Genomic DNA, 17,899 nt, shown 5'->3' with positions numbered 1-17,899 from the left:
TGGCTGAAAAATTAAGCCAACACAGAAGTGCCAAAAACTGCAGTTCCTCTAATGGCCACTTGAGGCTGACTACAGAAGCAGGTTGCCCCCCATCGACTCTCATGTTAAAATGCACAACTTTACAGCAGAAATAAACATGTTTACAGCCTGGGGGGGTTATCGGCCTCTCTGTCAGATCCACCCCTTGCTCCTTCAGCGCTACTTTGGTCACTTCTGGCTCCAAAAAACCAAGATGGCGATAGTCGAAATGCCAAACTCAATGCTTTGAAACAGGAGTCCACAAACCAATGGGTGATTTCATGGTAGCTATGTCCATTGTCTCTACAGGCTATGGTCCTGCCACTTATGTCAGTGGTTGCTGCTATGTTAATGCTCTGAATGTTAGAACCGTTAAGCTTCTAGTAGTGTTGTTTACCTGCAGTCAAAGATATAACACAAGCATTTACATTCTTGTGTGTTGTGAATCATTGACATCTGGAGGGCTTGCACATCAAGGTTGAAAAAAATCATACATTGTTGTCTTTTAGTTCTGGTCCAGTTCATGTTCATACTGGCTTTTTACAAACAAACCAAGAGGAGGAAACATGAAGTTATACAGACTGACATCAGTGGAATTTGATCTCCCCACATGGATCCATGTAGCGATGATGGTGCAGGATGACAGTAAACCAGCTAGTCTCTATAACACAAACTGGACCCAATTCCTGTTTGTGATCCTGGTAGAAATGTGACATAACTTAAACAGAACATACAAGCATACAAATGTATTTTCTTAATCTTTATGTTCATAAAAGAAAGAGGAAATGTAGTAAAACATTACAGAGGGACAAATGCAAAGTCCATCCACTTCCAGTTACAAGTTGGAATTAGTACAGCTACCATGTACATGAGTCTCGGTTACAGTCTTCTACTGTTTCTGCAGTTGACGACCAGAAACCCAATCATTCTTGTCTGCTAATATACATCCCCAGACACCAGCACTATGCTAAAGACTGCTAAAAGCTGACCTCTCTTGTAATGGGGACCTTGTCTGTCTCAAATGGCACCCCGATTTGTTGCACTTGTTAGACTGTCAGTAATGTAATACCTTTAGGGAGAGGGAGACAGGCTGGAGAGATACGGACGAGGAGAAACGATGACATGAAAAGATAAAGTTTGCTTGGTTTGACATCTGCAGTGGTTGAAGGATACTGAGAAATCTACATGTCTTTACTAAGATGGAGGAATGTTTTTTTTTAATCTGTATTTTAGTTTCAGACAATGATTCAATCTCGCAGCGCATGCTCAATGAAAAACATCAACAACTTAAGGATCAACACAGAAACTCTAAAGTTCATTCACACAATTTTTTTGCTGTTTCATGATCAAGTTGACTTAAAACATTGTTCACTTCATCACTTTCTTGGCTGAATGTGGTCAGTTCTTTCTCCTGCTGTATGAGTCAATAATCTGTTGCAAGTCTCTGTTGCCACCTCTTTGGAACAGGAAGGAGAGAAAAGTGGGATGAAATCAGGACAAGCTGTAACTCGTCTCTGATGAGTAACTGTCTTTCACTTCAAAGTGCCACAGGGTTTAACTTAATAAAGTACTGATGCTGGCTTTTGATTGGTGAATAGCAGCCGAGCAACTCGACGATGAGAGGGGAGTCAGAGTCAGGACTAATATTGGATTGTGTTAATACTCCCAAAGGGCTGAGCTGCTCAGGGTGAGTCCATCTCCCTTCAGCGTGCCTCCCTGGTCTCCACGCAGGTATTTGCCATTCTTGCCACGGATGGCGAGGCGACCGTGTTCCAGGAGCTCCAGAGTGAAATCCTCAGGGACCTCACCGTCTGAGCACACCAGCCCAGCACTGTTCACATACCAGAACCGCCCATCGACACCTAAATGTTTGAGAACACAAAGGGGAGAGCAGCAGCAGGGTGTCAGTGATGCAGAGTGGACTAACAGGACTGTGATCAAGTAAAGTTTTTCATAGAGTTGGGGAGCAAAGATGAAGCTGGGATCATATAGATTTTGTTTGAGTGGGCACACCCTGACCTTTAATGTGGTACGCCCCATTGCTAAAATGCAGTGTGAAAATGTCGTAGACCGATCTGCTGCCGTCCAGTGTGTTGGAGTTCTTGTGGTGGCAGATGAATCCGTTCTCTCCTCTCAGGATCAGCATGGGTCGGTTGATCAGTTTCAAAGTGAGTTGTTCGTCCTCGCCTGACAAAAGGGTGACAGAAAAATCATGAGGACACATCAGAAGGAGGAGGTGAATTAGGGAAAAGATGATTAGAGAAGGACACAACCTAACATTGTCTCTCACCTATGGAATCACTGACAGCCAGGAGCTGACCGTTCTTCTTGGTGCAGATGTATTTTCCATTGTTAGCTTTCAGTGCCACCTTGTGGCCGAGCCACTCCACTGAAAACATGGTGTTTGCTGACCTGTAGTTGAGCATCACAGGAGAGGAAATCAGACTTTCCTTGCTTATAAGTGATCATATGTTTTGTTTGTAGAATTTTAATCTGTAAAGTAACTTAACTCCAGCTGTCAGATAAATGTAGTGGAGTTAAAAGAACATTTCCCTCTGAAATGTAGAGAAGTAAACATATAAAGCAACTAAAATAAAATACTTGCAAAGTAAGCCAGTAAATTGTACTTAAGTACTGTACTTGAGGAAACGTACTTAGTTGCTTTCCACCATTGTAAATATTGTGATCACATGTTGAATGCACATGCAAAACAAAAAAGGTAAACTAAAGTACAAAAGAGTAGTTTCCCTAAAATCAGATTTGCCAAGACACGTTTCCGTGCTTGAGATCATGTACTCAAATCTGTTTATCGCTATTAGCTATTATCTGTCATCTCATACATGCAATCAACCAGCCCTATTAATTTCATTTTTCCAGTGTTAGTTGTCAATCACTACTGTTTTCAATAGATTTATATATAAATTTCATGACTGCATTGTATTTTAATAATGTTGCATTAGATATTTGCCATTAAGTCATAAAATTCATTTTATTTCTTTTAAAGTAATCATGATGACTATTTACAATTATATCTTGTGGGCTCAGAGGTCAAAGTTTATGTGGAGTAGTGGAGGGCTGCATGTGATTAAAGGCAGCAATTAAAGGAGCTGTATGCGACATTCAGGGCATATCTGTGATTCAGAGTCTGAACTGAGATTGCCTGCACATGGCTGGCTGACCCGCTGGCTGACACTGCCACTGTGGGTTGGGACAGCATTACCAGCTGTAATCAGCTAGTCGTGGGATAAACACACATAGAACGTGACTTCATTCTCTGCTAAGGACGCCTTCACTACGATATATGTTTACATAGCAAATGGTTGCTGCTATATTAATTCTCTGAATGTCGTATAAAGCACCTTTCATGTTTTGATAGTGAGATTACAACTGTCATACTGTAATTGTGCAGAACAGCTCCTTTTGTGAACCCATTTCTGTAGTATAAAATGTGGAACTGACACCTGATGATGCTTTCACTCTAAAAGAGCATTGACTTACACTTCAGTGGCAGTGCTCTGGATGCCTCCGTGGGCCACCAGATCCCAGTAGTTTCCTTGGCTGGTGCGGAATGTACACTTCTTGGTCTCCTTGTCAATCTCCATCTGAAATGTCTCCATGTCTGTCTCATCCTCCTGATTGGCTGCAAGGCTTACTCCTGGGAGGGGCATAGCAAACACGTGCTGTCATTAATACTTAAGCATGAAAACTTGAGGACTGTATAGTGAAATCCATCCATTCACTGTGGCTTACATATTTTATTAAAGGTCACTTTCCATTTTTAGTCATTTCTTTGTTGTATTACATTGCATATGTGTAATTACTGCCAAAATTTAAGGCAGCATCAATACATGCGTTCTCAAAAACACATCTGATTGTACTGAAACGAGTGTAATTTGTGCATGAAATAAACAAATTCCTCTACCTTTTCTTTCCTTTCTGGTTTCTAAGTGGCAAGTTGAAAACCAACAAAGGAATCTGGGGAAACAGCACCATAGCGGCTTGCTAATCAGGTTGTATTGTTATGTTTAGCTTGGCCCAGCATGAAAGACTTGGTAATCACATTTGATCCTGGGATGTTAGGTTATTTTTAAGCGATTCCGTCTTGAAATGCGCCCTTGATCTGACGTGCCAAGCATACACTTTCCTGAGGGGTAAATACATTTTCACTGATTGTGGTTCTGGATGCATTTATGGACAGAATATAAATGTAAATAAAATAAATGCGCTAAATGTGGCCGTGCAGGAAAATCTTCCAGACACAAGCTATTGCACACTAAATGTGTAGAATGCATGCTTCTTTTAATAATATGTGCTACACAGAGATAACAGAGATAACACTCACACGCTGCATCATTGCATTGAGACTACTTAACAACCAAACAGAAACCACACCTTTGATTGCCAAACATGTTGTAGAAACCACTCAGAAACCAATTATTTTAGCATTTCGTTGCTAACACACCAAATAATATGGGTATCAAACGTGTGAGAAACAACACAGTGACGTTCTGTCTTCTCTGGTACTCATCTCTTCTCTATTTTAGATGTCCTTTTTGACACAAACAGGCCACTGTTACATTTTCAGCTGCCAGCATTATCATAAATGTTGGCAGAAAAGAAAATAATTCTTTGTCACCACCAAGAAACAGATTGCAGAGAGCTAAATACCAAATTAGATGCATCCCAATACATTTAATCCTTTAACAACACTCATCAGTGCTCATTACCCCGGTTTTATCTCCCCTCTCTGGTCACCCTTCTCTACCTTCCTCCCTTCCCCCATCTCCCTCCCTCCGTCCTTACCCCTGACCCCCTCAAACCCCCACCTCCCACCATCACCCCACCTCCGGCCCTGCCGATCTGCCCTCTTCCCAGCAGGGCTCTGATATAATCAGCTTTCAAGTGCTACCCGTCCAATCCCTCAATCCCCTCAATAAAAGAATAAAGGAAAAACAGGAAAAGACCAGAGGATTTTATGGTCCACACTTAGCGGGATGTGCAGGTAATTACCAAACCCCTCTCGACCCTCAAGCTAACAGAGCGATGAATGATCAAACATATGGAAAGCATGTTAAAAAATGGAACTGCATTCACTGGCTATATCTTAAATGACCCCAAATAAAGACTGAAACCTCAGAGATGATCGGTAATCTGCATGCAAAGATAAAATTTCATCCTCCAAAATGAGGAGTGATACAAAATAAGGATACAACAATGTTAAACAATGAAGTTGGGGGATTAAGTCAAATGACTCTAAGGACTTGCTTGACTAACACTGATAAAAGACTCAACTTAACTTTGACTTAATATTCATGATTTGAGACCTGTCTTGAGACAGATGACTTGAAAAGACTTTATTGTTTTCATTAAATATTTAAATTTTTCTAGATACTGAGAAGTTCTGTTTTCTTTTTGAAACATGATTGGGTGATGTCTAGTGCAATGCTCGCAAACTTGGCAATCTACTTTGAGGCAGCATACCAGCAGAAGTGAAGGCAAGAGGCAGCTATCATGGAGGGGATTCAAGGATTTAATTGTTGATGAGGAAGTAAGAAAAGAAAAATGGTATGAAAGGTCTGAAGCTCAAAAATCAGTAACATGGCAATCATACCACACATTTAACTTAATCTGTCTATACAAAACCCACAAAGAAAGGTACAGAATTTTTTTTTTTAGCTAACCTATTAGCTTATTGATTCATCACAATTTTGAGTGACTTGACTTGTCCTGCTTGAATCTCACCACAGTAACTTGAGACATGCTTGAGACGTAAAGGTCAAGACTTGTGACTTGCACATGCATGACTTACTCTCACCTTTGCTAAACAAGTCTAAGGCTGACAGAGACTGACCATGCTGGTGTTTCAGTGAGGCTGCTTTGATCTGATGCTGACATGAGCATGCTAACACGCTTAAGAACGAATTGTTATCTAAATTTTCAGACCAAACTGAATCAAAGTTGCTTCTGAATAAGAGTTCCTCAGGTAAAGCGGTTGAGGCAGTTAAGGTAACTATAAGGTACCCTCATTGGTCCTTACTTCTTTGTGGACTATAACTTGGGCAGTATTGTGACCATTGTCTGATTCAGAGCTCATATCGTCTGAGATAGCTTCTTCAATCTTAGGCTCCAGCTGTAGTATTTGAGATAAGTCTTGGTCTCAAGATCAATCGCTAGACCACTTTTTGAAGGTATTTAATTTTGATGGGAATGTGGATGTGTCAGATCAACTTTAGGAGTGCTTATGGTTTGCATGTTCCACATTTCTGGTCTTGGTCTTGACTTGGTCTCCCCTCAAAGCAGTGTTGTAGTACTTGTGGTTGTCTTGGTCTCAAGACCAGGGTTTAAAGATCTCAGTCTCGTCTCAGACTTGACCACAATTTTATTCAGTCTTGTCGGTGTCTCAGACAAAAAGGACTTAGAATCCTAAGTCAATTTGAGGAGTGCCTATGGTTTGCATGTTCTACATTTTCTCGTAGGTGTCATTCAGTGTGGGACTCGCAATGGTCTGGTCTTGGTCATGACCTGGTCTTGATTTAGGTGGTCTTGACTGGGCTACAACACTGGGCTTCAGTTCTGCTTTTAAATAATCTGATTGATAAAAGGCCTCATCATCAGTAGCCTCAGGTACATCTTCATTCCCTGAGCTACTGTCATCACAACCCTCCAATGTCAAAGACACTGTACCTGACACCCAGACTCTGCACCATCATGCACTTAACATAAAGTACAGATAAGGCTGAGGGCAAAGTTGTTAGATATGCAGGTGTTTTGTCATAAATCCAAGTATTGGACAGATTTGACCTGTTTATGGCGCTGGACCTTGAATGACAAAGATATTGTCTGCTTGTCCTGAGTGAGGTCAGCTCAGGTTTCTTCTACATTTCAAGTTCTCAGGGTATTACAAATTATAAACCTGAGCTCACTATGATACACCGCATCAAGTGGTTTTACTGAGGGATGCATGCATATAAATGTCATCTCCATAATCCAATGTAGATGCACATACATGCACCAGTTTGAGATTCTTTGGGGCGTTTTTGCTTTAATTTGATACCTGGTTATAGATACAGTCTGGAGGAGAAAGGGAATGACACGCGACAAAGATGTCATGGTTACTGAGCAACTGGGATGCTTTAGTCACATCATATTCACACCCAGTAAACTAGATATCATGAGGTCTTACAACTGGTGAAATTATCATTGATCTTAAGTGCGTTTGAAGCATAAATTTCTGCCCCTCTACTCCACACCTATGCCTGGGGGCCCATCACTCTCATTCTCTCTCATCCCGACTCAATGTCATGCTTTGTCTACCTATTCCATGTGTCCATTTCACACTAATTCAACCCAGAAATGATCCTCCGACAGGGCTCAGCTGGGACCTTGCAGCCGCTGTCTGATAGATGAGAGGAGAGGGGACGGAGGAAGGAGAGAAGGATGGAGGAAGAAAAAGAAACAGAGAACAGGGAAAGAAAGAGATTAGATACGCTGAAATCCAAGCCAGCAATCTGGGGATATCAATAGCTGTGTTGATGACCATCTTTGACACAGCAGTTGGTCAAGCATACGGAATAAGGTGTTGTCATCATAGCCATGATCGCTGATAAACTATGCACGGCACACTCCTAATCAGTACGATCCCTGGCGCATCTACACAAACATGCCCACAAAAAAACACACATCAGCAGTGCCACATTTGGATCAGACCCCAGATCCAGCTCCACTTTCTGGCGTTGTCCTACCTGCAGGCTGCAAGTGGAGCAGGCCTAACTAATCCATCAGCGATAGCTGGCTCTGACATCTATTATTAATGGTAAGCTGATGCCACTATCCCCCTGTCCCTTATTTTCCTCTTGCACCCAATTCCTCATCCTCCACAACTACATTTTCTGTTGTTTTTATATCAGTCCATTCTTTTTTTCCCCAGCCTATCTGGTCCTGCATGTGTGTGTGTGTGTGTGTGTGTGTGTGTGTCTGTGCATGCATGGACTACGTGTGTATGTATGTATTTGTGTGCATGTGTTCACTTGTGTTAATGGAAAGTTTGTCTCTTTGGACCATCATCTCTTTTTCACTTTGAGGCCAGAGTGGACCACGGGGAGGTGATGAGAGACATGATGACAGATCTACATGACACGCTAACACACACACACACACACACACACACACACACACTGCAGGCAACAAGGATAAAGAGCATCTCAGGGCAGAGAGAAGATAGTGCATTCCGTTGCTGTCCACCAAAAATAGTTTAATATCTAAATTCATGCTCTACCTCATAACAGCTGACCCTCTTTTATCACTAACCCATTTACTACATTTGTACTCACTTTAAAATAGAAAGCCAACACGACTCCTCTGGACTAAATGGAGCACAAAACATAGGTGGTAATTTATGTGTAAAGACACAGGTGACATGAGGGAGGACAAAGAGCCCACCTGTCTCCGCACACACTCCTATTGTACTTAAATCCTTAGAGAGTCCTCCGCCAGTTGGATCCTCCCTTCTCTTCCCTTCATCTCCTTTAATCATCATGTTGAACCCAGAGATATATTTACACAAGCACTAAAGAATGTTGAGGTACTAGCATGGAAGAATTTAGCACTTTTGTCCCACTTCAGCATTTCACCTACAATAGATTTCTCTCTTAACCAGTTTGTTTCCCTGATTTGCAGCAGCACATCAGCGCTGACTGATGTGCTGGGGGTAACTGGGTTAGATTAGTGGGTTAGAGTGGGACCCTGAGGGGCAGAAGCTTTGGCCCCAGGTGAGAGGCAGCTTGGGTTTCTGAAAGCAGACCCCCCCCCTCGCCTTCCAGGAACAGGGGCCAACTTCATCAATAATTCAACACACCTCAACTCACCACTCGCCGCAGCAGGATGGTATGGTTGTGTGTGGGCGAGTGTGTCGGAGGAAGATAAAGCTTTTGTTTGTGCAGAACAAGTGTAGGAAGAGAGAGGGGGGAAGAAAGAGAGACAGGCAGTAACAGAAAAAATGTGAGAAAGAATTTCTGTCTGTGCATACAAGTCGTACATGAAGCTGCTCTTTATACTGTATGCGTGTTATACTGCACCACATCTTTCCTTCCCTTCAACCAATCCGTTTACAGTGCTCCCAGTCGTTTGGTTTCTGCCTGGAGCTCTCACTGCTACCCAGGAACAATGAGCAGGGAGAGATTCAGTTACAGCACCCGGGGCTGAAGTAACTCGACCCTGCAGACAAGAATCTGCAGCCTGCAGATGGGTGTCATGGCCAAGTATGCTGACAAGCAATGTTGGTGTATGCTAATCCATCCCAAATCCAGTTTCAAATCAGACCAGCAAACCATTTCGACCATCAGCAGTTGAACACTTGTCCAAGTCCGTCTGGTGCACATTGGCTAGATGAAACATGATCGTCACAATTACAGTTGTTCTAGTTTTTACACTGATCAAAGAAATTCAACCTTGTATTCGAGAGGGGAAAAAAACAACAACAACTTTGAAGCCAGTGTGGCACAGGCGTAATCCATCAGTATAGTAGTCTGGTGTCATGCCTGCATGCTGATCAAATAATGCACCCCAACCGCCCTGTCACAAGACCGAAGAGTAAATACATAATACAGTATCAACAGAGCATTACTCCACAGCATATAGGTTACAGGCAGCTGTTTCTGTAAGCCCAAGGGGCAAAAGCGTAGAGTGTTAACACCATTATCCAACAAAGCCAGGAGGAACATTTGAGAAGGAATGAAAGGGGATTTTTGAAAAGATCATTTATAATAGATTATTTGGTAAAACTATGTGCTGCATTTTATGACGGGGTATCTACCATTACAGGAATACAACACTTTCTCTGCCAGCATTAAAATCCAGTCATGTAAAACTATGTGCAAATTGTTGAGAAATCTATTTTGGTAGTTATTCCCAACATGGGTGCACAATAAATCTGTTATCTGAGCAAACCACTCGCCAGTGCAAGACTTAATACCGACAGTAGACTAAGCTAAATCAATTGCAGCCCTAAAACAAATGACGTATCTGTCTCAGGTCTCTCAGATGAGGCTGATAGTCTCCTGTATCAGCCTCATCTATCTTGTTTTCTTGGAAAGATGCAGCTATCTAATGTGATGCTGGTGCATGGTGATTGCAGACTACATTACCCATAATTACCATGCATCTCTTATCAGTTGTCAATCATTAGAGTGGCCTGTACCCTTAACCAGCATGCCCACAAGTCAATGTACTTCCTGTGAACTGTAAGCTCAGTTTTCCAGGGGGTGTATCAGTGCTCAGTATGTACTGTATAGTAGTAGTAACTGTAGTAGTTGTAGTATTTGTTGCCCCTCTGCTTTATTATGTATGTGTGTAGGTTAGTGTGTGTCAGCGAAAGGCTCATGTGACCACACTCAGTGGCATATAAGGTCAGCCTCCAGCCATTTAATTAGGCACGTGGGATCCTGGACTTCAAGGAACCCAGGAAGCTGCAAGAGCTGCAGCTTGTGCATGCATGCAAGGTTTCAGGGCAAAATCTCCTGCTGATGTTATCCTTACCTTGTCTTATGGAGACATATCGCCCGTTGGCGGCCATCAGAACCACCTGTGGGTGGCTCTCTTCTAGGTCAAACAGTTCATCTTTGCCTGGCTTGGAGCACCGTCCAGACCTCAGGGTGCCTGTAGGCCCCATGGGAGACAAATACTTCCCCTCACAGTCTTTAAAGGCAAGCTTTCCACACTTCAGCTCCAGCGTGTAGGCTGTGGCCCTTCCACTCTGCGTCAAGAGCTTCCCATCGTTGCTGAGGAAGCGGCTGTCGCAGGTCTTAAGGCAGTACTTCCCATCCAAGTAGACAAGGGTCAGGAGTGCTGCCACACCCCAGGGAATGTTCATATCCACAGCAATTTCCCCATCCTCCATGGAGAGGTGGGCGTAACGCTTGCGGGCCACAGACAGCAGGTTGGCCTGCGGATGTAGCGCCAGGTGCACTGCCCACAGCTCAGCATCTGTGATCAGCTGGGCAAAGCAGGACAGGTAGTCCCGAGAGCCCCCGAAGAAGCGGAGATGTTGCTCGGACTGCAGGGCCCAGCGACCGTCTGATTGAGCCACGATGAGGAAGCGGCAGTCTGAATTTTGCCCATCCGCCTCGCAGGTGACTTTGCCGTCCTTGTCAGAGGCCAGGTAGCGTCCCAGGTGGCTGCGCAAGTAGACCACCTGGGTGTCCTGAGAGTCCTGCTCTAGAGTCCATATCTGCTTCTTCTTCATGCTGGGTGCTGATGCATTCACCTGAGACAAGGAAATGTTCCAACACAGAGCATGAAGGCTTTTCATCCTTAGTCTTTGGTTCTATATACAACAAACCTGACAAGTTCATACCATACAGTGTGCAGCCCTGTACAGACACCAAAAATGTTACCACTATGCAGGCTGTTCTCATGCACTGTTCGAAAAGCAGTGAGTGCACCACAATTTGAAGATAACCTACGTTATCATGAGGCAGTAATTTGTGTAAAACCCATATAATCGGGATGGTTGCAATCTGACAGTAGGACTGAGTATTGGTACTTGATACCTTTAAGGTATCGAACAAAATAACCCAATATTGAAACTACTCCAGTCAAATGATACTTGCATTCAATCCTATTCCAAGATCTAGAAAAAAATTTCTATATGTATGGTTTTGTTCACAACCAATCACCAAAAGCATTCTTCTATTTAATGCGAAATGCGATTGGCCCACTACTCTACCAGCTACAACCCACACAGTCTGTAGTGCGGTTAAGTTGAAACGAAGTTGGGAGTTCAACCAGAAAATTAAGTATTGTACTGGTATCGGTATCACTTTAAGGGAACAAGAATTGGTACTTGAATTTTAATTTTCTAGATGACACCCAGCTGTAGAGAGGAGTAAAGAAGGAAGTAGTATGGAGACCGAAAGTCTGCGTAAGGTGTTCGAGTGGGGTGGTGGATAGATCAAACAACAGAGGACTTTCCCTCAGGAAACCGGCTTTCAGAACTGTGTGAAACCAAGTGAACTTTTTTTTGTTATTTTAAGGTTCTTTGTCACCGTGTTTCTTTTCATAAACCTAATGTATGTTACTGTACTTTAGTAAGTAACTTTACGTTAAGTTTCTAACATCATTTGTGGGGCTCTAATTTGTTACTTATATGAATGGTTGTATGAGAATACCTTGCAGTTTGTTACAGTTCTGCTTTTAGAATTTGCATGACATGTTTGTACCTTAAAGCCAAAGGCCTCAGCAGTGAGGTAGCGACCCTCATGGTTGATAAGACCAAACTGCAACTTCAAGGGACGGTTCCCATTAGCAGGCATCTTCACCTGTGGATTCAGGGATGTAGGAGAAAGAAGGAGAACAAGGGGTGAGACAAGCTAGGGATGGAGGAAAGAGCAGGAAAGGAAAGGAATATGAGAGCAGGCAAATAGACCAGACATGGGATGAAGGATTGAGGGTTATGCATAAAAAGGGAGGGGATAAAAGGTTTTTAAAAGAGGTGAGGAATAAGGAGGGGGATGAAGTCATGGAGAATGATGAAATGAGAAAGTCTTAAAGACAGGAAATCAATTCATTAAGGTACAGTATATAAAGCACTCCCAAGACCACAAATTCCTTCCCCCGCCCATGGCTTCATTATACATTTTTCCAGCTACAGCCTCCTAATTTACTTACTGTGGTTTTGTGGCTTCCCCTCTGCAGTTTCTGCGGCTCTAATTCCAGCTCCCAGATTTAAGAGGCTTCTTTCGCCAAGCGTCCTCTTGTAATTCTTTCTCTCTTCTCTCCTCCTCTTGCTGGCTCTCACGTTCTGTTGATCGGGTCTCCCAGCTCCCCTCCGCCACCGCTGCCTCTCCTCACCCTAATCAGGCAGCAAAGACTTGAGTCAGCCTTGATCTCTCTTTAGTTCGGAGTCCAGCGTCAACCTCTCTTTCTCTGTAGACTAATTTTGTTCTCGACTGCTTATCTCCACTTCTGCAGCCGAACCCTCTCTCGTGTTGAGCAGTGCTCTCTTGTCCAGCCTTACTCCCGCTCTTGCTTGACTTGTTATTCACCCTGAAGGCTCAATCACCTGGTCCCTTCTGACTGGTCTTCCCTTGGGTTTTGTTTCCGTCCCTCTTTTGCCTACTATCTTCGGATCACATCGAATACACCAACTTTCTTCTTCACCTTCCTTGAAGTCCGCGTTCCTGGTTTAGTCAGACCAAAGTTTGATCAGTGAAGAAGAACATCCTCAGCAGTCCTACAAATTTTATGGTGGTGCATTGAGGGACTCCTTCACTCTTCCCCTAAACATAAGCCGTCCATCACAGCTGAACTCAGCAACAAAGGGTGCTCGCCTCTGTAGTCTTAAGCCTCCCTCTGTCGCTTTTTACTCCCATCCTCTCCTTCTCTCTCTCTCCCTTTCTCTAACCTGCCATGTGTATAATCCTGCCTTTCTCTGCGCTTTATTCTGAGCTCTGCACTTCGCCTCTTTCTGTGACACATAAAGACAGGTAAGTAGAAACAATGCACACACACACACACGCACACAGGGCGCCGGGTAACCAGAGCACTCCCTGTGCCTTGGGGTAGTTGCCTGAGTGCGGCTCCCCTTACTTGCCTATGCTGGGGGTTTAGTTACACACCTTCTCTGATTGCAAGCTCTCTGGGTCAGTCCTAATGGGAAATGTGTCTGAGAGGCCGAGGGAGTCGCACTTCACATCCGAATTTGGGAGACAAGCAATGGGAAAAGAGATGGCGGCTGTTGTAAAGGAAACAATAATCAGCTAATCAACATATGGGGGTTTGAATGACTGTGTGTGTGCAGCAAGTGCGTCTGCAAGTGTGTGTGTGTGTGTGTCAGTGTGTGAGTAATCAACCTTGCCAATCAGCCTATTATAAGTCTTCTTTGCAGAGTAAACAGACGTGTCTGTTCCTGAGTCCATCTAATCCTCAACCCAATCATCCCAACCTGGCTAATCTACCGGCACGACCCCTCCCCACTCCTCACACACACACACACACACACACACACACACACACACGCTCCCCCCTCTGCTTGTCAATGGCCATAAACATACACATAGACTCAATGACCCACAGCAACATGCGTGTCATCACCACACACAAACACACACACACAAAGGTCAGAGGAGGGTCCCAGGGTTCACAGTAAACACCACCCACCCAAAGATTTACTCCTCCTGACCCAGACTTGAACTGCTGCGCTTTACGCAAAATGTGATAAACAGTGTGTGTCACATTCACACACGCACACAAACACATATACTGAAGGACATTAGCGCTGTAACCGAGTGTGTGAACACTAAACAGACAGACATGCCACCTTTCTGAGATGCTGACATGAGATCAGCTTCTTAAACATTGCTTCTTTGCTTTATTTCTGCTACTTTCACCCCCGCAGTATGCTCTGGCAAATACTTTGCATAAACGATAAGAAGACAGAAACAGACCACCGGCTCTGGAAGAGAAATCTTATTACAAAATAACTGATCCAAGAGTCTTAAAATCATGAAAATGTTCATTTTACCCTTAGAATCTTTAAATAAGAACCTTATAAACACTTCAAAATCTCAGAGAACCATCCCTAGGATCAGACATGGATCCAAAACTGTGGCTGTGGTCTCATTTTACTAATTGCTGTAATGCAGTAGGCACTAACATGGGTGGATAAATGAATGAGCCTTCGAGGCACAGGCCCTGGGGCCAAAACCTGCAAAATGACCATCACATTAACACATGCCGACCAGGAGGAGACATGAAATGACCACAAAGAGACACAAAACGACTGAAAAGAGATGCAAAAATGCAAAGACACTCATGATGACTATGAAAGGGGCGACAGTCAAAAAGAGACACACAATGACTACAAAGATACGCAAAAAGTACTACAAAAAAGGGGCAAAAAAAAGAGATAAAAGTACCCAGAAGGGACACAAAACCACAGAGAGATACATAATATGACTGCGAGAGATGCAAAATGACAACAAATAAGGCTAAACAACTATAAGGTCTGTGTGTCTAGCTGCTATTTAGCAAAGGTGCTACCCCTTTGCATGTCTGTGCCCAGGGGCCCATTGTCTCATAATCTGCCCATGGGCACTGGGTAATTTAGTTTCTACTAGTTACTTGTCTATTATTAATTCTAACAATTCATAAATTATGTTTGTTATGTGAGAGTTTCAAAGGTCTGTAAGTCATGATGAAACCTAAGCTGATGCTGTCGCGTGTATGTGTATCATATAATATATGAATATTACTGATGTGAGATAAATAAAGGACAAGCTACCTGCCAGTGATCGATAGTAGCAATAGAAGTGCACGGACTCTTTACTACATACTGTAAATCGGACTCACTTAATGCTGATGAACTACACAAGGCTCTATTTCTTAAATTTCAGAGGGTGTCACTGCTCTGCAGACAGGAGGTCTGGCACAGTCCAATGTAAACCCTGCAAACTCATCTTGGTTTTCTTTCAGCGTACAGTTCAATTGATTTGAAACACGCCTGTCAAACTAAGACATTAAAGTGCAAATAGTCAAGTTTTTTGCTTTAACTTATGATTATGAAGTAAATGTTGACAGCACAATGCCAATGCTGTCCATGCTGTTTAGACTGGTTCCCTTTAAGCCTCACTTTCACTTTGCAATTCTCTCTGCCACCAAGAACGATCTCCCTGGAAAATAAAGGCTCGATTTACGGCACAAAGGAAGTGTGTCAGCCACTGTGCAACCAAAATAGGAAGAGGATAAAGCTTTGGTTTTCCCCAGAAGCTATCAGTATCTATCCCCAGTTACCAAAGAGTATCAGTGTAAGTTCTCTGCAGTTATTACCAGTAGCAGAGATGGCAGATGGTGAAACAAAATCCAGTGTGTCCTGTGTTTTTGGTAGTTGCTAAGCTCTGAGGAAAACAGGAAGCGAGCCTGTTTTCTTTGTGACAATGGTTGCAACAATAATACCACTTGGAAATGGGAGGAAAAGTTGTCTGTTTCCACTTTAAAGGGACATTTAATGGCAAAAGCATTACCTAAATGTATACTATATATAGCCCATCAAGACTTTGAAAAACTTTCTAGTCCACCTGTGTGCTCATAAACACACCTAATGATGTGGATAAACCACTTCACTACAGTCGTTCACTCTGCTTCTCTACTTGGTCGAGCCATCTGATCTCCTGTTGGTAAGAGGAGCTGCATCCTGCATGTGTGCGTATGTGTGTGTGCAACACTTTATCTTTAAAATAAATGAATTGGAAAATCCTGAAATCCTAATCAGGAAAAATTGGAGTTCTCTCTCTCATATAAACCACAAATACACACACACACACACACACACACACACATGCATGCATACTTGCACACACACAGAAAACACACTGCAGAGAGTGGAAGAAAAAAGGAGGTAGGAGGAGCAGACAGACACAAATCAAAAAAGTCATATACTGTTATTGTTATCAGTGCTATTATTTTCATTACTATCACTATTATCACTATTACTGTACTTCCTCCTCATATGTGTCCTATCCCACGCATCATTAGCTCGCTCCCTGTGGCCCCCGGGGGGCTGCGTCATCGTCTGCTGTTGTGCCGGCACTCCTGATGCCGTCGGCACGGTGACGCCTGTCGATAGCCAACCAGATGTTTTTTTTTCCCCCCTCAACTCCTTATTCTGGGACGGCGGCTGTGCAAGGTTCACCGTGGCAACCGTGGAATGGTGCTTTAGAAGCCATTACAGCGGTCCTCTGATGACACTCAAATAGCTATCATTACACCTCCTCCAAGGAGACACAGAGGGAGGAGGAGGGGGGGAGGGAGGTGCAAAGGGAAGGGAAGGGAAGGGGGGGGGAGGGAGGTGCAAAGGGAAGGGAAGGGAAGGGAAGGGAAGGGAAGGGAAGGGAGAGATGAGGCAAGGGAAGGATGGATGGGTGAAGGCGAGGAGGAGAGGAAAAGAGGTGGTGGTGGTGGTGGAGGAGAAGATGAAGAGCAAGGAGAAGGAGGTGAAAGAGAGGAGAGGAAGGGGAAACAGCTGGAAGGTGACCGGTGGGCGATGGGTTAAGGGTGTAGGGAGACGGAGGGAGAATCGGCAAATTACACAGGCAGACAGGGATGGGAAACCATGTTAAAGATATAGAAGGTGCATGGAAGAAGGGATGAGAGGGGAAGGGAGTGACTGAGGAAGAGAATGGGGAATTCAAAATGACCGTTCTGAGTTAACAGCCTCCAGCCTTTTTCTACCCTATTAAGTTCTATTCTGCCATTACTTGGGACTGCGGGGGGCTGCCTCGTACCCCACAGTGCCCCTCTGCTCCTACAGACGCCCCCTCCCTGCACACACACATCCACAAATACACACTCGCTTCCACACTCTTCCTCAGTTTCCTCCTCCAGTCATCCTCTTACCCCCTTTTTTTCCACTTTCAGTCCCTCTCCCCCTCCTCGCTCTCTCGTTTTCACTTCAATTCCAGAGGTTGTGAACTGAATGAAAGAGAGATCACCTGGATCAATCTTTGAGTCCACCGCTTGTCCTTGTTGTTGCTGTTGCAAAAAGCACGCCAAAACAAGCTGTAAGGTTTTTTTTTCTTTGTTCACTTTTCTTCCTCTCTTCCCTGACACATTATGAACCTGTTTCAGTTAAAATCTACTTGTATCAGGACCCGAGACATGGCAACCTGTTACCCAGTTACACACGACTATGTGAGGGCCGAGTTAGGCTAGAAAGGAACAGGTTTGTTTGGCAACCATGTTGGAAATCAAAGGGAAAAGGAAAAGAAAGGGAGAAAAGCCACATTTTGTAGCATGTTCTGAGTACTTTAGCCTGCTTTGTCATATTTGAGGTGTAAATGTACCTGCATTAGGGTACAAGAGTGAAAAGGTTAAAAGAAAAGTTGTTTGC

The 17,899-nt window shown here is 43.7% G+C and overlaps 1 protein-coding gene across 2 annotated transcripts; it reads right to left on the bottom strand.

Annotated features, from left to right (window-relative positions):
* Positions 1–765: 765 nt before the first annotated feature.
* fscn2b (fascin actin-bundling protein 2b, retinal) lies at positions 766–13,460 on the bottom strand. 2 transcript variants are annotated; one of them, XM_050060075.1, is made up of 7 exons: positions 12,682–13,460; positions 12,234–12,383; positions 10,552–11,278; positions 3,517–3,673; positions 2,309–2,430; positions 2,038–2,205; positions 766–1,880 (listed from the first exon to the last, which is right to left on the bottom strand). In XM_050060075.1, the coding sequence occupies exons 2-7, from the start codon at positions 12,324–12,326 to the stop codon at positions 1,675–1,677; spliced, it is 1,473 nt and encodes a 490-aa protein (XP_049916032.1). In that variant the 5' UTR covers positions 12,327–12,383; positions 12,682–13,460; the 3' UTR covers positions 766–1,674. The 2 variants fall into 2 exon arrangements, with proteins under 2 accessions (XP_049916032.1, XP_049916031.1); XM_050060074.1 differs by having other exon boundaries at positions 12,234–12,332.
* Between the last annotated feature and the right edge of the window lie 4,439 nt (positions 13,461–17,899).

Source organism: Epinephelus moara, chromosome 13, assembly GCF_006386435.1.
Source record: "Epinephelus moara isolate mb chromosome 13, YSFRI_EMoa_1.0, whole genome shotgun sequence".
In the NCBI taxonomy this organism is placed as follows: domain Eukaryota; kingdom Metazoa; phylum Chordata; class Actinopteri; order Perciformes; family Serranidae; genus Epinephelus; species Epinephelus moara.
Note: the sequence above shows the minus strand (reverse complement) of the source record. Positions and strands in the feature narration are given on the sequence as shown.

Bases quoted from the DNA above. Each gene is read 5' to 3' on its own strand.
- fscn2b (XM_050060075.1), bottom strand. From the start codon at position 12,326: ATGCCTGCTAATGGGAACCGTCCCTTGAAGTTGCAGTTTGGTCTTATC. The intron at 3,674-10,551 runs GTAAGGATAACA...TGCCCCTCCCAG, and splicing joins ATATGTCTCCATAAGACAAG to GAGTAAGCCTTGCAGCCAAT. The intron at 1,881-2,037 runs GTCAGGGTGTGC...TCAAACATTTAG, and splicing joins TGGGGCGTACCACATTAAAG to GTGTCGATGGGCGGTTCTGG.